Source organism: Tenrec ecaudatus, chromosome 7 (assembly GCF_050624435.1).
Source record: "Tenrec ecaudatus isolate mTenEca1 chromosome 7, mTenEca1.hap1, whole genome shotgun sequence".
NCBI classification, from domain to species: domain Eukaryota; kingdom Metazoa; phylum Chordata; class Mammalia; order Afrosoricida; family Tenrecidae; genus Tenrec; species Tenrec ecaudatus.
In genome coordinates this window covers 30,094,519-30,122,369 of record NC_134536.1, presented here as the reverse complement: position 1 = coordinate 30,122,369, position 27,851 = coordinate 30,094,519, and the positions used below count along the sequence as shown (strand labels likewise).

The 27,851-nt window shown below is 42.9% G+C and overlaps 1 protein-coding gene across 8 annotated transcripts in view; it reads right to left on the bottom strand.

The window, feature by feature from the left end:
* Positions 1–27,851, bottom strand: part of REPS1 (RALBP1 associated Eps domain containing 1) — a 73,963-nt gene that overhangs the window by 32,284 nt on the left and 13,828 nt on the right. For 7 of the 8 annotated variants that reach the window (XM_075554465.1, XM_075554464.1, XM_075554467.1 and 4 more), the window contains exons 2-7: positions 8,399–8,522; positions 5,791–5,987; positions 5,293–5,446; positions 4,472–4,596; positions 3,790–3,952; positions 3,428–3,491 (exon numbers count right to left, since the gene is read on the bottom strand). In XM_075554465.1, coding sequence (XP_075410580.1) covers positions 3,428–3,491; positions 3,790–3,952; positions 4,472–4,596; positions 5,293–5,446; positions 5,791–5,987; positions 8,399–8,522 — 827 coding nt within the window. The remainder of the gene's footprint in view (positions 1–3,427; positions 3,492–3,789; positions 3,953–4,471; positions 4,597–5,292; positions 5,447–5,790; positions 5,988–8,398; positions 8,523–27,851) is intronic. The other variant, XM_075554468.1, reaches the window with a different exon arrangement.

Below are 27,851 nucleotides of genomic sequence, written 5' to 3'. Positions count from 1 at the left end.
AAAAAAAAACCCAGACACGGGTAGCGGGGGCACAGAGCACTAAGCTACTTAAGGGGAGGGTATTGTTTAAATCTCCACAGGGAGAGAGGGACCAGACTTCAACCTGTGCTCCAAGATGAATGCAACGTGCCGGCGTGAGCAGGGAACTAACAGAGAGGTCTCAGGGGCCGGCCCCAATGGCAGCCAAGTGGACAGCCCCTCTTCCCCCCAGAATTTATTTCAGAGGACAGCACTGAAGCTATAGCTCAGGTAGAGGGACATGTTTGATCAGAGCAATAGGAACAAATGAAGGGGGAGGAAAAGAGATTGGAGCACATCCTGGCCCATTAGGCCTTGAGGACGATATTCTTGCTCAGAGCAGCCAATGCACAGAGAGGACCATAGGCCAGCCCCACTATGAGACAAGACATCCCTAACTGACCCAGAGGTCCACAGGGGACAACACTGGAGACACAGTGCAGGAATTGTGCCCGATCTGACCCCACCACACCGAGGCGAAACACTAAGGGCGTGCAACAGAACAGCAAGGGGAGCAGAGCAACAAATTCCTGAGGGAATACCAAAAGTAGACTTTGGGGCCAGGCGTGGCACTCCATCAAACTCAGAAAACACTCCTAAAGGTTAACAAACAGACACTGAACTGTTTACAGGCTTTTCTTTCCTCATTGTTTGTTGTCGTGGTGGTGTTCTTTTGTTGCTTTGTTTTATTCTATCTTGTTTTTTTGTGTGTATATTATTATCTCTGCTGGTCTATCTAGATAAGATAGGTGGGATAAACAATCTGGATGATAAAACAACAGAACTGATTGCTCGGGGAAGGGGGGGGGCATGGGAAAGGAAGTGGGTGTTACAATCCCAGGGACAAGGGAACAATAAATGATCCAAAATTGGTGGTGAGGAGGGTGTAGGAGTCCTGGTAGGGCTTGATCAAGGGCAACGTAACAGAGAGGAATTACTGAAAACCAAATGAAGGCTGAGCATGACAGTGGGACAAGAGAAAAGTAAAAGGAAATAGAGGAAAGAAATAGGAGGCAAGGGGCATTTATAGAGGCCTAAATAAAGGCATGCACTTATGTAAATATATATATTTATTTAAATATATTTTTATATGACAATGGAAAAAGATCTATGTGCATATATTTATAGGTTTAGTACTAAGGTAGCAGACAGACATTGGGCTTCTACCGAAGTACTCCCTCAATGCAACAACACTTTGTTCTATTAAACTGGCATTCCATGATGTTCATTTTCCTGACTTGATCACTGAAGACAGAGCAGGTACATAAGCAAATGTGGTGAAGAAAGCTGATGGTGCCCGGCTATCAAAAGATATAGAGTCTGGGGTCTTAAAGGCTGGAAGATAAGCAAGTGACCATCTAGCTGAGAAGCAACAAAGTCCACATGGAAGAAGCACACCAGTCTGTGTGATCACGAAGTGTCAATGGGATTGGGTATCAGGCATCAAAGAGCAAAAAATCACATCATTGTGAATGAGGGGGAGTGCGGACTGACGACCCAAAGTCCATCTGTCGGCAACTAGACATCCCCTAACAAGGGTTGCGGGGAGCAGACGAGTCAGTCAGAGTGCAGTATAGCAATGATGAAACATGCAACTTTTCTCTAGTTCTTTAATGCTTCCTCCCCTCCTATATCATGATCCCAATTCCACCTTACAAATCTGGGTAAACCGGAGGATGTACACTGGTATAGATAAGAACTGGGAACACAAGGAATCCAGGACAGATAAATCCCTGAGGACCAATAATGAGAGTAGCAATACCAGGAGGGTGAGGGGAAGGTGTGGTAGAAAGAGGGAACTGATCACAAGGATCTACATATAACCCTCTCCCTGTGAGATGGACAACAGAAAAGTGGGTGAAGGGAGACGTTGGATAGTGTAAAACATGACAAAATAATAATTTATAAAATATCAAGAGTTCGTGAGGAAAGCGGGGGCGGGAAACTGATACCAAGGGTTCAAGTAGAACAAAAATGTTTTGAGAATGATGACATACAAATGTACTTGACACAAGGGATGTATGTATGGATTGTGGTAAGAGTTGTATGAGCCCCCAATAAAATGATTTAAAAAAGAAAAAATATCAACCTCCTAAAAAATAAGGAGCACGTTAAAAAGATCTTTGATCCACATACATCTTTAGTAACAGATTTTAAAAACTAAAAAGAGAAAAAAAAACTATAAAGAGTTCCCTTTGTTCTCAAAGATCTACCCGTATGCTTTAAAGCAAAGAGATTGCAAGGCTTATTAATACAAAAGCCAACATCCCTTCTCCGCTGTACTTGCTATTTCCTGGTTCCAAAGAAAACCATTTTATTTTATTTTTTAAAATGCATCTGTAAGTGTAAATAGCAGGTGCACATTACATTGCTAGCTCACCATTTTTCAGGTTTGACATCTGCCCACTTCCTCTACAGTACTCTACGCTTTTAAAAACCAGTTTAAAAATATTTTCAAATACAGGCAGTTCCCAGATTATAAATGAGTTCTGTTCCTAAATCTCTCTTCAAATAGAATTTGTACATTAAATTAGAAGTTAGGTGTGGTTCATATCTAACATGAGTGAAATGTTTCTTACTGTGTAGTATACCTTTTTATGCATAAAAACTAACGAAGTATTTTCAGCTACATCAGAACCCCTTTAACACAATCAGCACTGTGGTAATAGTAACTACGAGTAGTCATGTTTTGATGTAGGTTGCACAGCTGCCCCCGTTTGGTATTAAGCACCATTAAATGTAGTTCAAGTTTTTATTATAATGGGATTTACTGTGATTGGTTCATAATACAGTTGTACAGAACTCAGATGATAACACCTGGGGAACTGCTTGAAAAGGGAAACCTATTGATAGTAAATTAAAAAAAAATTATAGATGGTGGTTATGGAAGAGACTGGAAGGAGAAGGAAAATAAAAAAATAAAAAGACAAACAATAAAGTGTACACTGAGAAAACATTAGTTCGCCTGATAATTATTTTAAAAAGCAACCTATGGCTGTAATTTGTGATCTAATGGCCAATTGCAATCACACAGCAGCTCTCCTGAGTCTCTGTGTGCTTAAGGAGGCGCTAAGCACGGTTTAAGCTCATGACTTGGCAGAGACTATCAAATGTGGGGTACACAAAACCATCTACGAGCAATCTAGCTTTAACAACTTCAATTCCATTATGCCAGCAACAAGAAACAATTGATACAAAAAAAGAGAAATAACTGATACAGTTTCAAGAATTATTGGTATCACCCAGTTCTTTTCTACAGTGAGAGAGAAGGTGTCTGTCCTTCAGCAATACTGAGTTCTTTTGAGAACATTCTTGAGGAAGCTAGTGCAACAAACAGCTTATTTTCTAAGGTTCAACATCTACCTGATGGAAATCACCTTGGAAATAGCCCACGATCCCCAACACTTACCAAATATGAGAAAGTTCAAGAATAGGGAGTTTTGACTTTGTAAAAAACTCTTTGGCTGCAGATCCTGAAATATCAAAAGAGTGGGGTTTAATGTCATACTGAACTTACAGAAAACAATAAAATGTAAGGCACGAGTCATTAGAATATTTTTTGGCAGTGGGGAGGGGGACAGGGGAGATAAAGCTTAAATGTGTTTCTGTTCTCTTTTTGGTTGTCGGTGATTTTAAAGGGTTTCTTAGACAATGAAGTTGAGAACGATCGTTTGTCACGATCAAATACCCGACCAATCAAACAATGGCTCAGATGCCGAGAGGGAGGCTGTCCCGGCACATGGAGAAGAGCTTCTGGGTGGAGCAACTCACCTGGAATAAATCCGTTTAGATCAGGCTGAATGGTTTTAAACTGATTTACATAATACTGTCTTTGTTCATCGGTTATTTTCCAAGGATCATCATAACTACTGGATTGCCTACGAATTTCATTGGCAGTTGTAGCTGAGGCTACAGTTCGGACTGTTGTCTGGTCCTGTAATGAAACAGTTTTTACTCAGTACAGCATCTGTGGACAGGGACATATGGGCCAAGGCACTAGGTGGCTTATTTTGGAAGGTAAAACTTACTTGCTGTGGTCGTTTACAGTGTAAGAAGTCTTCACAAACTCAGCAGCAAAGTACACATTTGTTATAGTCAGGTTATTAGATGTGTTTCGGCACAGAGATAGATAAATGTATAGAAATGACAGCAATTATGTAAGCAACAGAAAGTTATGAGGAATGTGCTAAGAAAGCCAAGCAAATATATTCTTAGATGCAAACTCTTTTAAAACTTCATTACAGGCTTAGAGATAGGGGGAAAAAAAATCAGCTAAAACCTTTAGTGAAACATTCCAATGAAAACACACTTGAAGAAAGGGCAGCTCAGAGCAGAGTTCTGTGCTTTACAAAAGTTGCGTTTATCAAAGTGCAACAGCAGAGTATAGAAACAATGACTGCAGCAACACCTTGAAGGAAGCAAATAAAAATGCAATACCAATAAAATGTCACACCTGGACAGAAGCAGGATGCATGGCTAAAAGAGTACTGGTTGGTGGAGTATCTGCAAAACTGACCCAGTTTTCTTGCGGTGGCGGTGGAGAATGGCCTGACCACACTGCATCACCAGCAGGAGGACCTGAAAGCGAAGCGCAGGGACACAGTGACTCACTTTTGAAGGGCAAAAACAAAGTGTCCTAGTGTTTTCTTCAGAAGATAACAAACAGACACACGCATATTGTAAACATTTTCTTTCCAACTCAAATTTTGAAGACATTTAAGCAACTACATAAATGGAATCTTCCCCACTCAATTAAAACATGCACACCAGTTAAACCTTTAGGATCTAGTTTCCTTGTCAATAGCAAGATTAATATAACTTGCACTCAGGATTCAAAGGGGTGATTAACGCAGTCACTGTAGTTTCAGAAACTCGAATATTCACAAGCATGTCTCTCAATGTCGTGCTGTTACTGAGTGTCATCGCACTGATGCTGACCCACAGTTACCCTGTGTGGCAGAGCAGAGCTGCCCGAGGGCACTCTTGGCTGGTAGCATCGCAGGTCCTTCTCCTGTGGAACTGCTGGGTGGGTTCAAACCACAAACCTTTTCAACCAAGTGCTTTCACTGTTGGGTCACCAAGGCTCCTTCCAAGCATGGCAGATATCAAAGCAGATGCTGTGACCACTTTTCAAAGTGATGGATCTACTGCTACAAATCCTCAGAGGTGACTTTAGCTTCAGTTAAGGCACTTTGTTTACAGTAGATCATTGTAAGCTTAGAGACTTTAGCGCACAACCCCACGGTGTCTTTTAATTAAAGAACTTCTAAATACCTGATTGTGCTTCACCAAACGGTGACCAGAAGGGCCCAGGTCCCGCGAGAGGCCTCTCACTGTTCCCCCCGCTGGGATGGCGGCTGTGCTTCCTCCAGGCGTGTGGAGAGGATGGCGGGGACTGCTGGGGCGAGACAGCGGGGGAGGCAGGGTCCTGGAACAAACACACGCAGCCCCCACATTACCCACGAGGACTGCCCCTCGCTTGGCTGTAAGTCAGCTGCAGCCTTCCCAGCTGTTCAGCAGCTGCCCATGCAGGAAGTAACGGTGATGACGATGAGGAATTTGTTGCACACAGGGGCTACTGGGTCCATCATTTAAAGTGAGGGCAAATATATATAACATTGAAGGCTAAACAGGATTTGTCCTTAAATCAGCCCTTGGAGATTTAAAAATCTTAATTTTAAGGTAACATTTGAATGACCAAGCTCAGAATTGGAATTTTGGTGTAAGCAGCTGCACCAGCACCAACTGCTAACACCGACAGGGTGTGGCTACCTGCTGCTCTGAAGAGGTGCGGGGCTGGACAGCATCATGGCTGACGGATCCCTTTTTCACTTGCCCCCTGCCAGGAGGGGGAGGAATCACACCAGAATAAGACCCTGCGTTTTCGGAATCGGAAGAGTAGGAGGCTGCATGGCGAGATTCTTGCTCATTCTTTGATGCTACGAATCTTGGCAGAGGGAGGTCCTTCACTGTGAAGCACACAGACAGGTATTTCTTTAATGTAGAAAGGACACACAGACACACTAACCCATGAAACAAGAGATTCTTAATCAGACATGAGAAACGGTGTTTGCCGAAACCAGTGCAGACACAGCAGGCACCAAATGCCGAGCACGACAAAATGTAGGCCATCAGCTACCTCAGTGTACACGAACCTTAGGAGAACAAAATGGTAATAATATCAAATGACCCTTTATGCGTCCACTGCACACCAGCCACCAGGCTTACCACTTCATGTGAGTTCTTAAGCTCCTCAGCCCTGCAACGTTCACAGGTAAGAAACAGAAAACTAAGGTGCTGCGGGGCCAGGGTGCCATCGGTACTAAGTGAGGTGAGAGGCCCGGAATCCAGGTCTGTCTGAGCACGAAGCCTAGGCGGCCTCCACTCCAGCCCACGGGCTCTGTGAAGTACTAAGTAAGCGCTTCAAATGAAGCCCAGGATGTGGCACTAACGCTGAGACACGGCCAAAGCAGAAATGCCTGCTGTACAAACTTCTCTTCAGAATCTGCATACCAACGAGGAAATATACTGACCTCATTAGACATTCATGTAAAATTATGTAACCCATAATTAACCCAAGCAGATGTAAATTCTCAACTGCAGGAGACCAGGGCTTTTGATAGGAATTCTCACATCACACAGAACGTGGGGCTTTCTTTCCGGCGCTTGCCTGTGAAAGCTAATGCGGGAGCGGCGCATCCGTGCTCAGCTTCCACACGCACTGCCATCTTGCTGGTTCTGACGCACAGTAAGCCACTGTGACGGGACAGAACGGCCCCTGTGGGTTTCGAACTGCAGACCTTGTTTGTGTTTAGCAGTCCAACAATTAACTGTGGGGCAGTGAAATTTCTTACTATGGCTCTTCTACAGCTTCCACCACAGAACTGGACGGGACTGTGCGGACGGGGAGTGTGCAGCACTAACAGAGGGGCTTGCTCTGTTTGCATCACCACCCTGAGCTGCAAGATGAGCCATCTTGGGAGGGAAGAGAAAGCCTGGCAGGCCCTGGAAGAGCACATTCAAGATCTGTCTGAAGAGGCAAATGTTGAGGAGGTCAGATGTGTCGGAGACCATGCAGGGAGACTCGGCAGAGCAGCAATGAGACTGTGGGCACCTTCTCATCTGGCACAGTCTATGGAATGGGGTGGGGGTGGGAGGCAGCTACACCTGCGGGCTGGCTTCTGGGCTCATGGAGGCAAAGGCCAAGGGGCTGTGTGGCTGACACTAAGAACTGGAGAGAGAGACTTGGTTGCTGGCTGAGGAGATAAATGACTAAATCAGCGGTTTTCAACCTGTGGGTCATGACCCCTTTGGGAGTCGAACGACCCTTTCACAGGGGTCACCTGATTCATAACAGTAGCAAAATGACAGTGAGGAAGTAACAATGAAAATAATGTTATGGTTGGGGAGTCACCACCACATGAGGAACTATATGAAAGGGTCACAGCATTAGGAAGGTTGAGAACCACTGGACTAAATCCTTATTGCTTGTTGCTCCTGAGTTACGGTAACCCATTAACTTTCCTAATAAACTTCTTTAATTGTAAGTAGTGTCTGTGACTTCTGTGTGACCACTGCATGAGTTGCTGAAATTGACACAGATGCAGAGTGGCGCGGAAGGAACTGTTGGTGTCCAAATAGCTAAAGGACGGTCCACGGAGGCTAGTCCTCCTGGACACCTGCCTCGTGGCAATAGGGACGCCAGAGGATGTCAGAGACAGCCTCGATTCCGGTTAACGGCAGTAATCCACTATGCCATCCCAGGCTTGACATCGTTGTAAAATGAATGACCCAAGGTGACCCCTGTAAGAAGGCGAGATTTCTGTAGCCAGGTTTCACCTATTAATGGTTTAATAGTTAGCTCTATCAATAAGAAAGCTTCGACCCACTGTTACTGTCTACCACATTTTTGTCTCGTATATAATATGCCCATGTCAATGATGCCCACAGTTCATAGAGGGAACTAACAAGAGGGGTCTCCTGGTTTACATGACAAACACAATGTGTACACTGTGCGCAGAAAAATACGGTAATTCCAAATGGAGCCATCACAGCGGCCCCACAAGAAAACACCAGGTGTGTTCACTCCTTATGGGAAAAGATAGGAATAGAAATGGCCACATTATGTTTAGTAAGTTAATCCGCAAAAATCACCATCTGAGCACTAACAACTATGCATAAAATGTGTATAATATGCCATAAAGGATTTTAGATCTATTTAAGTCTCACTAATGAGAGAAATCAGGGTAATGGAAATAAAGCCAGTAAATTAATTCAAGATCACAAACGTCACTGTAACACCAGAAAAATTTTAGAAGTTTTATCAGCATGACTTTTTATTTCATTTGTCAATTATTTCAGTTACTGAATTATTACTTACCTGTATTTATACTTTCCACTCTTAATGGGAAACCAGACTGAGCAACAGCTACAAGTTTCAAAGCAATGTAGAATTGACTTCTTCCAAAATAGCCAAGTCTCGTGGCACCGCACAGCTCTGTAATCTATAAAAGAACACGAACATCATCAGCATGGGACTTAGGACAGGAGCTCACCTCTTGAGGAAGGGGCTGCCACGCCGCTACATGTGATTATCCCATACATGGTGTACACTCTTCTCACATGACGACCAACTTCCTTGATTTTCAAGCTTGTGCGTTTAAACTGGAAAAGTTACTATTCCCCTAGTTATCTAAAATCCACATGAAAAGCCATTTGATGTTACTAGAATAACTTTTCCTTTCATGGTTTTTAAAACAATATGTATATATCATCACAAAATATTGGCCATTTTAACATTTTATGTGCACAAGGGCTTTGAACTAGTTCATTCCAGCTCCATCTTCTGACATTGTTAAAATGTAGGTTTTGATTCAGCCTGTGTTTGTGTGAAAATTCTCAGCAGGGAGATCCCACCAGGTGTGCAATTCAATGTCATTGTTTATCTTGATCATGTGTAAACAAACTTTTCTATCACCCTTAACAGAAAGTCTGTGGCCCCATAGGAATAATGTCCCCAATCCCCCTCTTTCTTGATCCTTGTAACCATTAATGAACTTTGGTTTCTATAGACTTGATTATTGTATGTATTCCATGTAAGTAGGACCATACACTGCATCCTCTTATGCCTTGCATATTTCACACTGGAGCAAGTTATCGACATAATTTCTCTTTAGGATTATGTAATATTCCATCCCTGGTGGCACTGTAGGTTAGGCATTTACTGGACCACTAACTACAAGGTAGGCAGTTCCCACTCACCAGCCGCTTCATGGGCGACAGTTGGAGCTGTCTGTTCACATAAAGAAGGTGGCTATCTAAGTTGGAAATGGAACTGACGGCAGCGGGCTTGGGTTTCGATATTCCACTGTGCGTATGGGTCACATTGTATTTATCCACAGATCTGCTGATGGGCAGATGAACTGGGATGAGCACACACTGGGTCATGTATTCATTCTACATTTAATGTTCCCACCAACACAGATAAGAATTCCAATTCTTCTACTGTTGAGTTTTTCTTTTGCTTTCTTTTAATCACAGCGTGGTTAAAGTGGTATCTTACATGTGGTTTTATTTGCATTTTCCTAATGATTAATGAGCATCTTTTCTTACGCTTTTCGGGCATTTGTATACTTGTGTATCTCAAGTCCTTTGCCTATTTTGGGGATTGGGTTGTCTTTTTGTTCTTTATATATTCTGAAGATTAACACCCTCAAGGAGTCTGGCGTCACTGTGGATTAGGCATCAGGCTGGTAACCCTAAGGTCAGCATTCAAACCTACCACCTGCCTTGCTTGAAAAAGACGAGGCAGTCTGCTCCTAGAAAGACTTTACAGTCTTGGCAAGTCTATGTAGAACTGGAATGGATGAGAGCGGTTGTTCTGAGTGGGATCTGAGGCTTGCTGGTGGTGTTGTTAAGAGTTTAGTCTGTGATTTAACCACCACCTGCTCTCTGCAAGAAAGAGGCCTTTCTACTCCCACAAAGTTAGTCTGGGAAACCCACAGGGGCAGTTCCACCCTGTCCTTAGGGTCACTATGCGTGGGCATAGATTTGATGGCAGTACGTTTGGTTTGGGGTTTGATATATGGTCCCTGGTTCAATTGTTTCCAATGTGTAGACTCTCTCCTGTTGATGAGAGTCCTTTGTGCAAAAAGTTTGAATACAGTCCAATTTATCGGTTTTTATTTTTTGTTACTTGTGCTTTTGCTGTCATTTCTACAAACCTTCTGTCAAAAACAAGCTCCCAAGGCTTTACCTGTGTTCTTCCATGAGTTTTTGTTCTTACATTTAGGCCTTTAATTGATTTAATTTTTACATAATTAGTGTGAGGTATGGGTCCACCAAAGGTGTGAGGTATGAGGTCACTCTCTCTGTACCTGGAGATTCCATGTTTCTAGTCAGACATTATTCTGATGAAAACCAAAAGCAAATGGCTTTAAGTGTATAGTAAAAAGGAATTCCTATAGATCGCATGTATTTTTGATAATGCAGATTTTAGAAAGAAATCTTTATATGGTACTAGAATGCAACTATGCATTTGTGGCAGTTACATAATCTGTCAACTTGTGAAGGGGTGGGGTGTAGCCTGTCAATCATGTTGCAGCTTGATGACCTCATTTGGAAACGGGAAGGAGAAAATAATAGTTCACTGGAGGACAGATATTCTTTCCGCTTTGTCTCCCTGAGAGACATTCCTGTTAATAAGCCACATGGAGATATGCTTATGGAGCCAGAGCACTGGAGCTGGAGGAGCCATGTGGAGACCCACATGGCTAAGATGCTTCCATTACCACTAGATCCACAAGACTTTCTACCCATTGGCCTGTGATCTTCCTGCATTCAACATCATTGAATGTGTTGTGTGAGTCTGAAGTGGAATTTACAGACTGCTATCAGACATAAGGGCTAATATCGGACTTATGGACTTGATCTGGACTGCGCTGGGATGTTTTCTCAATATACAATTACTCTTGGATAAAACGCTCTCTCTTACATATATGAGTGTCCTGGATGTTTTTCTAGTCAACCTAGACTAACAGCATTCAAGATAAAAATGGGGACTCTTTCCTTTTGTCTAATAGAATAATACCCTCAAGAGAGTCTGTGTTTTATATTTTGTTCTTTTCAATAACGGGGGACTTTTCCTTTGCGGCCAAGGTGTCATTTCATGCTGGATCAGCAGCCTTTGCTTTTCTGCCTTCTACACCAAGGGCTTAGCTAGATAACCACGCTTTTAAAAATATACACAGAAGAATAGTTCATTTTTTTATCTGAAAAAGTTTTATTGGTACATGATTCCTGTATCATGCAGAGTTTAATAGTTCAATCATACTAAAGAGTTGTAAAATCATCACCACAATCAACTTTAGAACATTTTCGTCCTGTGTGATGTCATTGTTACTAGCTCTCCATATCCCCCAATCTCTCCTGCCGTACTCCCAAGAAACCCATTAATCCAGTTACTGTGTCTATCTTGGATTGCACATACAAAAAAAAACTAAAAAAATAAAAAGCTAATAATAAAAAGGTCAAACAGAGAAAAGACTCAATTGAAAAGAAAGCAGAAAATATTAAAAAGGAGAAGAATTTTAAAACAGGTCAAAAAGAGATCAAGCGGCAGGGGTTAAATTTTAACCCAAGTGCATCTTCAACAATCTACTTTCCAATGCATTCTGCCAGATGACAGTGCTAGTCGCTTACCTGCCCTACCTCCGTTCAGACGAGATTCACCAGGCTTAATCCACGTGTATCTCTCCTGATCGATTTATTTATTTGAACAGAAACGACTTTAAATTGGGTCAAAAGGAAGATCAAATTGCAAGATCTGACATTTTAACCTAACTACACCTGCCACAGCGGACTTTGCAATGCTGTCTGGAACCAGGGCTGTTCACGTCCCTGGACTGGGGTCAGGGGGGAGGGGGTCCACCTGGGCTTCATCCTGGTGTGGGCCTTGCCAATGGATTTGGGGCTTCCAATGCCGTCCACTGCCTTCTGCAAACCAGGTGTTCACAATGTAAGCTTTGTTACCATTCCCTCCTTTGGATGTGGATTTTATAAACAATAAATAGTTCCTTGGAAATGACTTGAAGAGTTCTTCAATGGGCAGATTACATAGGCATAATTATTTTTACCTCCATATATACAAAGGTTGGGGGTGAGAATAGATTGAACATTTATTGAGCATACTTGGTGCTAAGAACAGTTCTTAGTACTCAACATGTTTCCATCACATCCTGGAAAATAATGGAGTGGAATTGGTATTATAAGCAATTTGCCTATAAGCAGAAGGGTCAAAAAACAAAACTAAACTAAAGGCCCACTGGCAGAATTTCAATGCACATGGGTGACAATTTCCACCATGAAATGACATCCTTTCCCCAAAAAATGTCCACTTCCTCAGTGTGCAAACCCTTAGAAAGTGCTAACATGCTTTTTCTGCTACAGTGTCTTGTAGGTAGTGACAATGAAGCAAACAAAATCCTCCAAACCCAAATTCAATGCCGTTGAGTCAATTCTGACTCATCACAACCCTGTAGGGCAGGGCAGAACTGCCCCTATGGATTTCCAAGACCGCAGGAGTAGAAAGCCTCACCTCCCTCTCTCGGAGCTATTGGTGGTTTTGAACTGAAATGCTCAAGGAAGGCTCTCTAATCCCATGCTCCAAAAAGTAAGGGTATGGGGGAATGTGTGCAAGGATAAAGTTATTTCTTATTGTAGGGATTAAAGATCCAATTAAAAGTTGATGCTTAATTGTATGCATGAGTTTGAATCACAAGCTCAAACAGAAAATAAGCACTCAAAAAGGTACGTGTACTTTAGTGCCTGGAAGCAAAGGCCTTTGGTTCTGTGGAAGTCTGTGGCAAGCAGTCAGCCATTCTACACCTTGAAAGAACCCAAATGCTATCTTGATTACCTTATGCACATGAGTCTGACCATACGGAGCCATCAAGGTGACTCATACAGGGAAGACAGGGAGAGTTTGTAGCCATGATCAATCTCCCTGACAAAGTGGGGAAGGAAGATAATGGGTATAGCGCATCTGGTGGACGGATTCAAACCACATGTCCTGGTTTAGCAGCCCAACTGTAACCCGAGGTACCACAGAGCTCCCCATTCCTTCCATTGTTAAGTTAATTGCGATTAATTGCCTCTTGAAAGATCATGGACACAGTTTTATGGTAATGACAGAAGGGTTTTGTTTTGTTTTCTAACTGATCCAACAGGCTGAGATGGAGGACAAATAAATGATTATTGCCATCTTATCCATATGCTTTAGCTCTGAGAAAACTCCCCTAGGCCGTGCTCCCTAATAACCCTCAGTGTGCGTGTTTGTTCCTATACAGATTTATGGCCTCAAACACCAACAGGGCCAGTTCTACTCTGTCTTATAGGGTCACTCTGAGTCTGCAATGACCCGATGGCAGTGAGTTTGGCTTAAAGGTAAGGTTGTATATAAGCTGTTGTCCGGTGTTGTTCTTCAAACTCAAGCAGACCCTGCTTCCATGGTGTTTTGTTTGCTCACTTCTTTCTTCCTTCCGCTGCAGATGCCAATAAATATTTGTTTTCCTCATTATTAAAACTATGTGCTAATTTCCCCCTAGGACATATGATCTGCTCAGCAAGGTGTCCATGTTCCCTTCAAAATGAAAACTTCACGAATCAGTTTAATGTAATAGCAAGTATAGGATCTACCCTTTTCATGTAGGTTCCAAAAGAGATGGCTGACTCTAATGCCTTTGCTTTGCTAAAGTCTTCCACTCCAGTGGACGGGGTCAGGGGACATGATATGCTTTGGATGGGCAGTTTGGTCTGCACATCACTGACTAGCAAACAGACAGCAGTGAAATGTAACTTCTATTATTCTATGAACTGGTTGGACCAGTCCTTTCACCTCTGACTCACCAGCTTGGGTAACATGGGAATGCAGAATGGGAATGCACATCTAGTAGAGAGGAGAAGAAAGTGGGGGCCAGTTATACTAAGTGCCTATTATTAAAAAGTTTGTTTCCTTGTTATAACATTTAATGCTCAGAACAATCCTCTCAGGTTGGCCACAACTATCTCTAGTTCATAGGACAGGAAACTGAGGCTAGTAAATGGCAGAGCCAGGGCTCAAAGCCAGGTTCATCTGATTCCAAGTCCCCCCTCGTTGACCTCTCCAGGGTCCAGCTAAACCAAACTCATACTGTGGACATGCTATGGAGGCAGTGGTCCCAAAGAATTTCCCTCAAGTTACAGGCTCTGAAGTCAAATACATTTAGGTCTATTAGAAGATTTCACAATCCACAAAAGGCACTAAAAAAATATTGCAGTCTTGACATGAACTCGTTTGGGGGTTAATACGTATTAAAATGCTAGAGAAATAGTGGCCCATAGAGCAAATGGGCTGTACGACATGCAGGAACCAATACAGAATGGAGAATGGCTTTGCTGGGTGTGGGGGTGAGGGAGGGTGGTGTCTAAGGATTTATTTATGTTCTCAAAAAAATTAGCGAGTACCCTAAAATATTGGTTGATGGCTACTATATTATAATTCAAACTGAGAAACTTAAACATACATGTTTACTCATTTAAATTCCATATAATGCTGTTTAATGAAAATAATTTTTCTAATTTAAAACAAATAAGAGAATGCTGCTTTACAATGTGCAAATTTTCTTTATTGCCTAGAGCAGGAGGAAGGTCTTTGTATGTTCTGCATTCACTTTATTCAAATTCAAACTCATTGCTATCTAGGGGATGCTGACTCATAGGGACCCTACTGGACCGCGCAGAACTGCCCCTGTGAAGTTCCCAAATTATAACTGTTTAACCAAAAAACCCCCCAAAACAAACCAAACTCACTGCCTTCGAGACTATGCCGACTCCTACCAACCCTATAGAACAGGGTAGGGCTGCTCCTGTGTCTTTCCAAGACCGTAACTCTGTTTGAAGTAGAAAGCTTCACCTTTCTCCCTCGGAGCGGCTGGTGGTTTGAAACTGCTGACCTTGCCGTTAGCAGCACGACAAGTAACCCCGATCCAACGAGCTCCTGCACTTTCCTTTCAACATCACAACCAGGTTGGTTAGTATCACCAATGTTCCTATCAGAACAAGTCAATGCCAAGCACATGGTAGTCAAAAGAAGTTCCCCCAAATCCTTTTCACAAGAAGGTTTGGATTCCATCATTTACCACAGCCAGTCGCTTTCCTTACAGCAACAGGCACGCTTCCTGCATTTGCAAAGGCCTATCAGCCCAAAGCGCAAGTCTGCTGTTCCTTCAAGTAAAAATGATGTTCAAGGAAAAAAAGCTAGTTCAGCTTACGCTTCCAACAGTAACGTTTTCCTCAGTGCTGTCATCTATTTCAACATGCAGCAGAAGTGCTTTATGCACACTTCCCCTTTCATCACAGGGTACGAAAAGGTCAGGATTGAACAAAATTAACTTTTTTTTCTTGCATCTCAAGGGACAGTCTTATGGAAAATACTTCTTTCATGAGTGGCAATAAAGAACACACTCCTTACTAGTCCTGTTAATCACCACGCCTTGTGAACCACGAGTATGAATGCCAACAGGTGGAAAAGGTAGGTCTCGTCTAACTATTATTTGGAACATACCTCCGCTTCACAGGCCATTTTGAGGACTGTCACCACAGAGCACGTCCTCCACTGCCAAGGGAAGAGAGGCGACGGGTGTTCCCCTCTTTCCCAAGGGCAGACAGGGAAGCACAGTGTCTGCAGGAGCAAGTAGGTGACAAGTCAGGTGGGAATGCTGGGAAGGAATTAAGGGGTGCAGCCACAAGGGGCAGCGGCTCCTCAGGAATGCTGCGAAGGAGGCCAGCTTCAGGTTTCTCCCGAACCAGAAGTCGCCAATGTTCTGAGATATGCTTCCAATTTTTCAAATGTTCACCTAGACTCAAAGTCATCCACCAAAGACACACAGGCCAAACAAAGCACTTGGCCCGGTAGCTGCACATTTTGTCCCCAGGGGATTATAAGGAGAAGGCACTGCCAATGACCCAGCCGCCATAACACTAATAATACGTATGGTGAGAAGCAAAGAGTGGGGCAGGTCTTCCCCACCTCCCTACTTAGATAATGGGGGCCGAGGCAGCTTCTCACCTCCTAAGGAGACTGGGGTGGATTTATGGTCAAGGCTTCGCAGGTGCTGCCACCCCTCTGTCTGTCAGTGAAGGCTGTGTGCTGTGATGACACTGAAAGCGTCTCAGCAGAGCTTCTAGAATCTAGACCAACAGGGTCTAGAAAGGCCTGGAAACTTGCTTCTGAAAAACAGCTAGTGGAAATCCTCTGGATCACAACGGTCTCCAAATGGTCGTGGGGAAGGTACCACCCCATTCTGGACCCTATCTTTGCCTGCTAAAATCACACCCTTCCTTCAGGATCCATCTAAGAGCCTCCTTTCCAGCAGCATTTTCTATCCTTCCTGGCCTACAAGCAACCAATCTTTGCTTTTTTTCATACTAGTACTCCAACTTTGATCACCTAAAATTTACTTGAATTATCTATGTAACTGTTAACCACACCACACATTCTCTTCTCTGCCCTCCCTGGCAGCCACACTCGTTAAGGTCCTGAGAGCAGAGGCAAGTCCAATTACAGCGCAGTAAGTTCTGACGCTGTGTTACAGCGTAGAACTGCTCCACAGGGTTTTCTTGGCCATGATTTTTTGCTTGACGTGGCAGTTTTGAACTTACCACGGCACCATGAAAGAAAGGCCTGGCGATCTGCTGTGACAGATTACAGCCAAGAAAACCCGATGGGGCAGTTTCAGTCTTTAGTACACGAAGCTACCATGAATTGGAATAGACTCAAGGGCCACTAACAACATTTACAAAAGCAGATCACCAGGCCTTTCCTTTGGGGTGCCGTCGGGTGAGTTGGCACTGCCAATCTTTCGATGGCTCATGTGGGTTCCATGGTAGGCAATGAAGAACCACTGCTGGGATTCACATCCCATTGTGCCCACACCCACCTGGTTCACCACTGCCAGGCGGTCCTCATTCAGTGAAATCTTTCTTAGATATGAAGATCATTTTTACCATTTCTTTAAGAATTAAATATTTTCTAATAATATCATTTGTTTTTCCCAAGATTTTGGACTACGCATGACTATTGTCACTCGTGTATCATCTTCACCACATGATACATTGCAGGAAAGAAACAGGAAGAAATGAAACAAACAAAATGGCAAAGATAATGGGGCATTCCATCATTCTCAGATGGCTTGACTTCTTTTCAAGCATAGTTGTCAATGCAGAATGTCAAGTTTACAAACTATGTAGAAATACTTATTTCCTTTGTTACAAAAATATTTCAAATAAAAAATAGCACAGTCTAAACAATAATAATAGCACAGTGGCCAACGAACCTCTGTTATTGCTTGCACAAGTCATCTGCATCCCTAAACGAGTTCTGCTGTTATCGAGCAACCCACTCCATCCCCAATTCCCTACTCAAGTGAGGTCTAAAGTGAAGTACAATTTTATCCACCCTTCTGAGGTCCTTCATCATCTGTACTTTACTAAGTGTCTCATCACACTTTCGCTATATTACCTTCTTAGCCAAGACAGGCAATTGTTTATTGCATTCCTTACACAAATCAAATGATCTTTGCTTTCAAGTCTGCGTCCAGACCACATTGCTTTCATCTTTCTTTCCTCTTACGTGATTTCATCTCAACCTTTAATATAACCACATTCTCTTGGTTCCTTTTGGCCACACATACCTTTATCCATAATTTCCATTTTACATTTCAACAATTTTCCTTTCCCAATGAAAAGTGAGTTTCCGCAAGCTTTTCCTGAACAGTAATGCACCCTTAAGTAAACTCAGCAAGTTATGCATCCACTGTCGTGGTGATGCACTGAAATAAGGAATGTGTAAAATCTGCCACCATAGCTACACAGCATTAGATTTCTATCGCGTCCTTAGTATCAGACACTGAAACACTGGAAATATTAGTTAAATACTGGCTAAGTATGCATTCCTCTCCAATATCATCACCGAAGATCATAGAAGAATGTACCACACAATATGGAGTACTACTGTAAGGCCTAGAACCTTCTTACATCTTAGGTAGATTTTATTCAACTTGCTAAGGAACCATAAAGAGTGTTTTGAGTCACAAATCAACATAAAATATGACAGTGATGTTTTAAGTTTACGGAGCTTGTGACTTGAAATTCTAGATACTGTAGGTACTGAAAAAGATTCTTAACAGTATCTGATGGTGCCTCCAGGAGCTATGAGCGCTACTTGCTTCAGGCAACATAAGTTCCTGCTGACAGTCTACTGTGATAAGAGGAATGCAAACAGAACAATAAATATTTTATGGCATATAATCAGCCACAGAGGTATTAGTTATCTAAGCAAATAAAACTTCTGATAGCCTCAAAAAGGACTCTAATGAGAAAAAAAATTTTTTTTACAACTCCCTAAATTTTTTACTGGCAACCTAGTTTCAATTCCCAATTGAAAATGACTTTTTAAAGCAACTGTAAAACAAAAACTAGAAGGAAGGAAGGGAAAAAGGGAGAGAGTAGTGAAACAAACACACCCGAGGTAAGAACGGAGAAAGCCATGATTGCTCTAAAGAGTTTAAAGCATGAGCTGAAAGTAGTATTTGCCTTCATAAAACATGACAACTGTCCAGCAAAATAACCCCACATTTAGGGTGCATGCGTCTGAGTGAAAAGGGGCACCATTTGAAACTCTGCCAGGGCAGCAGGTATGAACAAGGGTTGACTCAAGCAAGCCCAGGTTTACAGTTGCCCTTCCAACACTCCACTAAAGATAAACGATCCCATTTAACCAATAGGGTGACTACAGTGACTCTCAGAGTCAGTGCTTTTAACCTACTCTCTTATAATATATAAAATAAAATTTTAATGTTTTGATTAGGGATCAATATTTTGGGGGAACCAATTACCAATAATCAAATCCCTTTATTTTCTTACACAGAGGCCTAGTAGATTATTCCAGAGCCATAGCAACTCCTAGTTAACCAAAAACTAATAATAATAACCAAGACAAATATGAAATATTCAAACACACTGTGGGTCAAACATCATTCTAAGCACTTTAAAAATGAGCTCACCATAATCTTCTTAACAGTCTTAACGCTGACAGACTTTTTCATTTTAATTCTATTTTATAAAACAACAACCTACTGCCATTGAGTTGATTTTGGCATAGCAACTCTGTAGGGCAGGACAGAACTGCCCCGACAGGTTTCCAAGGCTGTAAATCTTTACAGGAGTAGAGAGCCTCATCTTTCTTCCCACAGAACAACAGGAAGTTTGAACCTGCGGCCTTGGGAGTAGCAGTCCAATACATACCCGACAGCAGCATGCGGGCCCTCACAGAAAAGTTATCTAAGCAGGGTCACAGTAAGGAGAGCTGGGGTTTCCAGAATGTGTTTTTAGCCCTTGTTAAGAAATGCCACTCAGGAGAACCTTTTGTGGGAGAACCGGGAGGCCCCAGTTTGCATAAATGCACAGAACAGGGAAGAGCTCTGAATACCCCACAGTCAGTTTGGAGAATCAGGATTAAGCAGCTGTGATTTCATTTGTGGTATCTACTCAACCTGGGAAATGTCTATTACTTGTGCTAGAGAATAACTCATCAATCCCACTGTTAGTACAGTGCACTGACTTGGGCTACTGTGTTTATAGGGGGAAGATAACAATAATGATGGCTATTATGTTAACAACAGCAGACATTAATTGTGTGTATACAATGCACCATATGTTAGGTCGGTTCCAAGCTCAGGATCCATATTAGCTAGTCTAATCACCCTCAGCCCTACAGATGAGAGAGCCGCCATTGGTAACTTGCTGAAGGACACACGGCAAGGAAATAACAGAACTTGGACTGAAATTAACCATGACACTATTTTAGAAGGGGCTGCAATGGTCAGCGACACATCATGTAATCAGCTGTCGTCTAACAGAATTCGACTATGTTTTATCATAAAACAACGGGCGTTTGTTTTTACTGGGTAGGCCACAGAAGCACGTTTTGATAGCTAATTGCTATGTGACTACAGTTAAGTCATTGAACCTTTCTCAAATTTCATTCTTAACAAAACAAAAGGGTTATATTCTACCTCTAAGGTCCCTTCTAGTGCAAATATTGTTTTTTGGAATGTAAATTTCACATCTGGTCTATAATTACAACGCAAATATCTACCCTCTAAAAACATCTATTTAAAAAATTCTATTTCTGCCAAAGTGCCAGACATTTCAAAAATGACACAGAGGTGTATAATTAAATGCTCGTGTTATGATGAGGCAAAATTACAAGGGACCTTCAAAAATTTCATGGAAAAATGCTCTAGACATTTGAAAAAAATAACAGTATTTTTCCATGACCCTTTTGAAGCCCCCTAGTATAAGGAGTTAAATTCGTTGTTGAAGATTTAATTGAAAATAGTCAAGTCACTTGCTAACCTTGTTCTATGAATCTACTCTAAGGAAATAGTCTTTAAATTTTACTAAAATTTCATTTTAGTAAAAAAACAAACTAACTAAGCTATTATTAAATCTTTAAGGTCAATAAGGTCAATCGCTCCACTCTTATAGGAAGACTATTAACATAATTTTGTCAAAACAAATAGAATAATGGGAATGAACTGGCTTAGCACATTTATAAATAATATTTTAGAGACCTAGCACTCAAGGTAAAAAGCACTATATATCATTAAATCAGGTACATTTTTTCAAAATACATAAGACCTCAAAAAGAAAATTAAACCGCAGTTTTAAAATAAGGATTATAAGTCTACAGTGCTGCCTTACAGAAACCCAGATAGGCATTTCCTCATTGAAAGACGCTGTGAACACACAGAGAAGGCCGCAAAGCTAGTCTGCGGTCCTGACTCCTCTCTGGAACTGCATGCTTCAATCATTTGGGGGTACAGGCAGCCCAGAGTAGTTCTGCCAAGACCTTTTACTCTCCCTTCACTGCTGACCTGATGACTAACTAGTAAGACAGAGCTTTATACTTGGCATGTGACAGATGGACACCCACAAACATCGTAGAGCATCCTCCATGTCACCTCGGGATATAAGAGCAAAGGAAAGAACAAGTACCTAAGAAACCAGCGTCGGATCTTCCGGAACGCCGTATCTGCCCCTCCTCCATCCCGGGGAATGACAACATCAGCAGCCCAGGTGGCATAGTGACTGCATGCAGGGCTTCGACTTTTAAGGTCAGCAGCTTGATCCCACCAGCCAGCTCCATGGGAGGAAGAGGGAACTATCTATGCCTGTGAAGAGGTACAGCCTTCGAAACCTACAGGGGCAGCCCTGTCCTGTCCTACCGGGTCTATGAGTCGGCACGGTGTGGTTTTCTGAGTTGCACTATCCTAAGTATCAGCATTATTCTAGGTCCTTATGAGGCAGGTATCACACTTTCCCAATAGGCAGATGATACAACTTATGTCCAGAGAAACGAAGGCACAGAGCAGTTAAATATTTGCTTGAAGTAAGAAATCCTACAGATTAAGCTGCAGGACGTCATCTTAACCTCATGCTCCTGGCCTCCCTCATGCAGAAGATAGGTCTGTGTCCTTTTAATAAATGTGCTCCTTGAATTATACTTGAGGGAGAGTCTCTTTTGTACCCTAAAACGAGTGGTGCTTTTGGAAAACAGGAACCCAAACTTATCTTTCCTGGTGGAATCTCTGGAGGGTCCAGGAAACTTGGAGGCAGGAACAAAAAATCTTTTCCTTCACCCTTCCATGGACGCTCAGCGACTCTGCAAGGGATGCAGTCTGGGAACTAGGATGTGGGGCTTTCGGGAACTGTATGAAACCTTCCTATGTCTTGCTGTGTGTTCGCTCCGCTGTGAACTGTTCGCTGTTCTTCGTTCCCGCTACTTCTCTGCTCATCCAGATGATGTATCTGTGTCGCTGTGTTGTTGTCGTCTCTCTCAGGACTGACTACGTTTCCTTAAATTAAAAAAAGCTGCATCGGCAAAATTCTAGAAATTACTCTGAGCTGACTAAAGGAGAGTAACAAAAATGATGGAAAAGCTACCATCTAATGAAGACTGTTATAGTAGTTATTTGATTCTTCTCAGAGCAATCCTAAGAAGTATGCATTATTTTCACTTTATAAATCAAAAATAGGAGGCAACGAGAGAGGGTTCTTGCTCAAGGTCACAGATGAATTATCAAGAGGGCCAGATATGAACCCAGTGTTGCGTTGCTCCAAGCCTGGCCTCTTCCAGCCTGTCAGTGTTTCCTGAAGGTCCAGCAATGCCCATCAGTCTCACAAATTTTGCACTGTCCATGAACTGCTTGAGCTGCACTGAGTACTTAACATTTTTTTTCTTTAGGCTCAAGACAATTTAAAAAACAATCTAATAAACTTAATTTAAAAAGAACAATCTATCACTGCATAAATGAACAATGAATATACTTAAAATAGAAAGCAACGATAATAACAGTAAGTCCAATTTCAGCCAAACACTGCTGCCAGCCAAGTAGGAGAGGGCTCCAAAACACTTGTGGGGCAATCTCATGACCTTTTCATTGCGTTTTCCATGAACTCGGAGAATGCTTGCAACCACACCACCACCTCCCAGCTCTGTGTGCAGGGAGGCTTCCCCAGCGTTAGAAACACGCTCACACATTTACTAGCACCGCGCAGTTTCTTTAAGGAGCCTGGACGGCTCAGTGGCTAAGGGTTGGGCAGCTGATCATACATTCAGCAGTTTGAAACCACCCGCGCTCCGCAGGAGCAAGACGGGCATGGCTACTCCCATGAAGAGTGACAGTGACTCTCACACGCGCCCTTGCTTCCGAGATGACAAAGAAAAGGCGTGCTATCGGTTGAGCCAAGAAAGGCTGCGGCCCGGCTGCGTGCAGCCTATTTGCGGCGTGAACTGCACCCGCTGTGTGCCCAAGACAAGGCTATAAGAAGCTCATAATAAGAAACATCGCGGAGGCCACAGACAGCAAAGGCGTTTCGGAAGCAAGTGTCTTCGGCGCATGACATGCTTCCCAAGCTGTACATGGAGCTTCCTTAGTGTGAGCTGTGCCATTCCCAGCAAGGTGGTTGGGAACCAGTCACGGGAAGCCCAGAAGGACCCAAGCCACCCCCACCCCCACCCCCGAACTACACCTGCAGGTGCTGCCTGTTATCGCTGGTTAGTTAAACATGTCTGAAAGCACAATGCCTGGTACAGAATTAGTACTTAGGGCATTTAAAAACTAAACATTAATGCTAGCAAACATACCTGCCTCAGGACTCCCACCAAAGCCTAAGTAAAGATTAGAAGCTGAAGGAAAACAAATCTGAAAGGAAGTAACATGGAAATTGTTCTAAAAATAGAACACAGTTATAGTGAGAAACTCAGGTTCTACCCTGTCCTATAAGATCACTAGAAGTTGGCATCGACTCGGTGGCAGTGAGTTTGGTCTGTTTTTTGTAGTTAATTTAACAAATTGGTTCAAAAAACGATAGCTGTCACCTGTGAGTGCAGTGGCTCCTTTTAAAAATCACCTTTCTGATTTCGAACACTCAACAATGACTTGCAAACAGAGGTGAGTCTGTCAGGGGCAAGGAAAAGAGGTTAGTGGAACCGGAGCCACAGGATGGAAAGAATGAGAATGTCCCTGCATTACGCAGCCAGGGAGCTGCGTCGGTCAGTGATCTGTGCAGACACTGTTGAAGAAGAACCTTAACTGCTGTGTGAACCTTCACCAAATTTTTTTTTTTTGCAAACACATTTACTAAGCCTGAGCAAGCTACAACCTGCTCCAGTTGTGAATCTGATTTGAAACACAACTGAAGTGGCAATGGCTTTCTCGCTGTGTGCTTTTCCATCTGGGGAAACGAAACGTAAGGCTGCTCTGCTGCCCCCCTCCATTCAAGTACACAGCCAGGTCTGCAGTCTTTCTGTGATTGCTCCGACACAATAAGGGAAGCAGACCTGTTATTATAATTAGCAGCACTACATAAACATCATCAAAGTCTTCCTGTCCTACAAACTAAAATCCAGTGTTCAGAGTATACACGAGGTGTACTCAAAGAACTCCTAACCTACTTGGAAACACTACACAGCTTAAAAATAAAAGCAGCGGCTGCAGCTTAAGTGTCACAATGGCTTGTGGCTTGTGCACTACTTTGCCATCAGATGGAGCGGAATCTGAATCACAGCTCAGACTGCACATGGCCCTTTCCTGGTCTTCCACATTTCTCAGCTAGAAGATGGAAATACTCCGACTTATCCTTGGTGGTGTAGTGGTTAGGCACTGGGCGTAATGAGTTACCAGTTTAAACGTTAGCAGTTCGAAACTACCAGCAGCTCCTCTGGAGAAAGATGAGGCTTTCTTCTCCCATAAAGATTACAGTGTCAGAAACCCACAGTGGCAGTCTACCTAGCTGTACAGGGTCGAAATGAGTCAGAAATGATTAGCTGGCAGTAAGTTATCGCCTAGTTAAAAGTTAAGCATGTCTGAAAGCACAATGCCCGATACAGATTTAGTCCTTAGGACACTTAAAAACTAAATATTGAGGTTATCAAGCACACCTGGAACCTGACCATACCTGGAAACGGAAACTACCAGAGTAGTGAACTGTCAGTAGGCAGACCAACATTTATCTACCACTTCAAAGCCTACTTGCTGTATTAAGTATTATTAATTATTCTGGCAGACATGTCTCTGACATTGTCAGTGAACATCACTGTAAGTTTGCCTGACCGACTCCCATTGTTTCTATAAATAGCATCCGTTCTGGGTCAGTCAAGGTGCGAGGTAGTACCAATGAAGAACACAGCTTTCCCCCAGATCCTGGATGCTTCCTCCCCCCAACTACCATGATCCGAATTCTACCTTGCAGAGCTGGATAGGGCAGAGGTTGTACACTGGTACATATGAGGGCTAGAGGCACAGGGAATCCAGGGTGGATGATACCTTCAGGACCAAAGGTGTGAGGGGCGATGCTGAGAGAGCGTAGGGTGAGTGGGTTGGAAAGGGGAAACTGATTACAAGGATCCACATGTGACCTCCTCCCTGGGAGAGGGACGGCAGAGAAGGGGGGGGAGGGAGACTCCGGATAAGGCAAGATATGACAAAATAACTATGTATAAATTACCAAGGGCACATGAGGGAGGGGGGAGCAGGGAGGGAGGGGAAAAAAAAGAGGACCTGATGCAAAGAGCTTAAGTGGAGAGCAAATGCTTTGAGAATGATTGGGGCAGGGAATGTATGGATGTGCTTTATACAATTGATGTATGTATATGTATGGATTGTGATAAGAGTTGTATGAGCCCCTAATAAAACGTTTAAACAAAAAAAAGAAAAGGAAAAAATAGCAACCGTTCACTTAAGGATTTAGTCTGTATTCCAATTTGTAGTTGGCCTATGCGTCTTCCATATCCCTTTCTCAGTGGTGTTTTAAAATTATTACCATGGTGTGGCCGTTACATAATTTCATGTCAACTTGATATATGAAAGTGTAGGGGTGGAGCCTAGCTTGTTAATCAGGTCACAGCCTGATGGTACCTCCTTGTGGGTGGCCTTCTCATAAAGAGGGCCCTTGGAGCCTCTCCCCACCCCTCTTCCTTCACATTCCTGTTGACAAGCCACACCAAGACCTGCATAATCCCTGTAAAGCTCCCACCACCATTGGATCCACACAATTTTGCACCCACTGGCCTATAATTTTCCTGTACTCTGCACTATTGCAGGTGGCTATGTGAATCTGAAGAGGGACTTATGGACTTGAGTTGGACTGGGCTGGGATGTTTCATTGATGCATGATTACTTCTTGATATAAAGCTCTTTTTTTATACATTTATGAGTGTTTCTGGATTTGCTTCTCTAATCAACCCGGCCTAACACACAATGACACTATAAACAGAAGGCCCCTATGATCGGTAAGATTCTCTACCATCAAACAACAAGGAGGACTCTAAGGTGAACCAGAGACGGATGAAAATATTTAGAAATGGATTTGGCCTCACATTTAATCCCAACTCCAATCTAAAAACAATTAGTTCTTACAGTATAGCCCTGGTCAATACCCATCCTCATGAAGGAAACACAGAAGAGAGAGGTGCAATAGCAAAGTGTGAAGAAACTGGGTGATGGCGGGCTACCAGGAAGAATAATGGTTGAGGTCTTAAAGGCTCATTTTAAATAAGCAGACATCTAAGTGAGATGTCAACTAAGCCCACATGGAAGAAGCACACCAAAATCCAAGGATTATAAATTATATAATCCAAATCTGAAGGTGGGAGTAGTATCAGAGCTTAATTGTGAGATTCTGGTGTGCAGAAAGCTATGGGTGACCATGGAAGCCCAAAATACATTTGCAGGATCTGCACAGGAAATAAGCCTCTGTTGATTTCCCTCTAGCAGTCACTGAGGGAATAGCCTGGTGATCAGAGTGTATCTAGAGTTGACTAGAGTAGGTTAAAATGATAAATCGGACTTGGATAGTTAAAATCTTGTCACTGAGTCAATTCCAACCCATTGCAACACCGAGGACAGGGGCGAACTGTCCTGGTGAGTGTTTGAGACTGTAACCCTTTCAGGAGTGGAGAGCCCATCTTTCTCCTGAGGAACTGGCTGCTGGTCTCACTCAGCCTGCTGAACTCAAGTTAGCATTCCAACATGTAACCACTATGCCACCAGGGCTCCTCGGATCCACCCCCAGTCGCCAAAAACTAGAGCAGAATTGACAGCAGCTATTATTGGTAAGAACAGAGAAATTGATCCACAAAGACCTTTCAAAGGAAGACTGATGGACTCAGAAAGCTAGCTGTAAGAAGAGGAAAGAGGTGTCAAATATAACTGATGAAGAAAATCAGAGTAGGAAGGCAGGCAGTAGGAAGGCAGGCAGGATGCTAAAGCCAAATATTTCAGGGCAAAGAGCTAATATCCACCAAGATATTGTGTCTTTCAGTGTCAACTGCAAAACCTCAAAAAACCAAACTCGCTACCATGAAATTGATGCCATTTCACAGTGACTGTATAGGACAGGGAAGAACTGCCCCTATGGATTTCCAAGCCTATAACTCAGCAGTTCCCAATCTGTGGGTCACGACTCATGAGGGTCGAACGACCTTTTCACAGGGGTTGCCTGATTCATAACAGCAGCAAAATGAGTTATGAAGCAACAACAAAAATAATTTTATGGTTAGGGAGGGCCACCACAACACAAGGAACTGCATGAAAGGGTTGCGACCTGAGGAAGGTTGAGAACCACTGCGTAACTCTTTACAGGAGTAGACAGCCCTGTCTCTCCCACGGACTGGTGGTGGTTGTGCACTGCTGGCTGTAACCCAACCGGTAACCACTCTGCTCTCAGGGAGGCAGGACCACAGAACAAGGTTGCAAAAAAGGTTACTGGATTTGGAAACTAGGATGGGGTGGGGGGCTTTAAAAATCTTAATACATAAATACACACAAAGTTAGATTACTAGAACTTAAAGGCAGGAGGGATTTAGGCAGTCAAAATCTGTCTGGGTCATTTGTTATTTGGCTGTAGAAGGAAAGTAGAAAGACAGGAGGGCAGCTAGATCGGTGTGCAGATCAAATGACTAACGGGAAGCAAAAAGGAGCACTTGATAGAAAGCTACCCTAGTACAATACAGTAACTATGACAATTCCAGTGTTTTGCCTTTTGTTAGACAAAAGTGAGAAACACTGTCTGGACTAACTCCAGAATCAAGTCTTAGGGGAAATATGTAGAAATGTGAAGAGGAGTTAAAAAAAATCTGTTTCTAGAGGTTCAAAACGGAGGCAGGAAATACAAATCTTTCCTCCGCTGGTCATTAGCTTTCTGAAGGCAGTCAAGGGGACCGAGGCGAG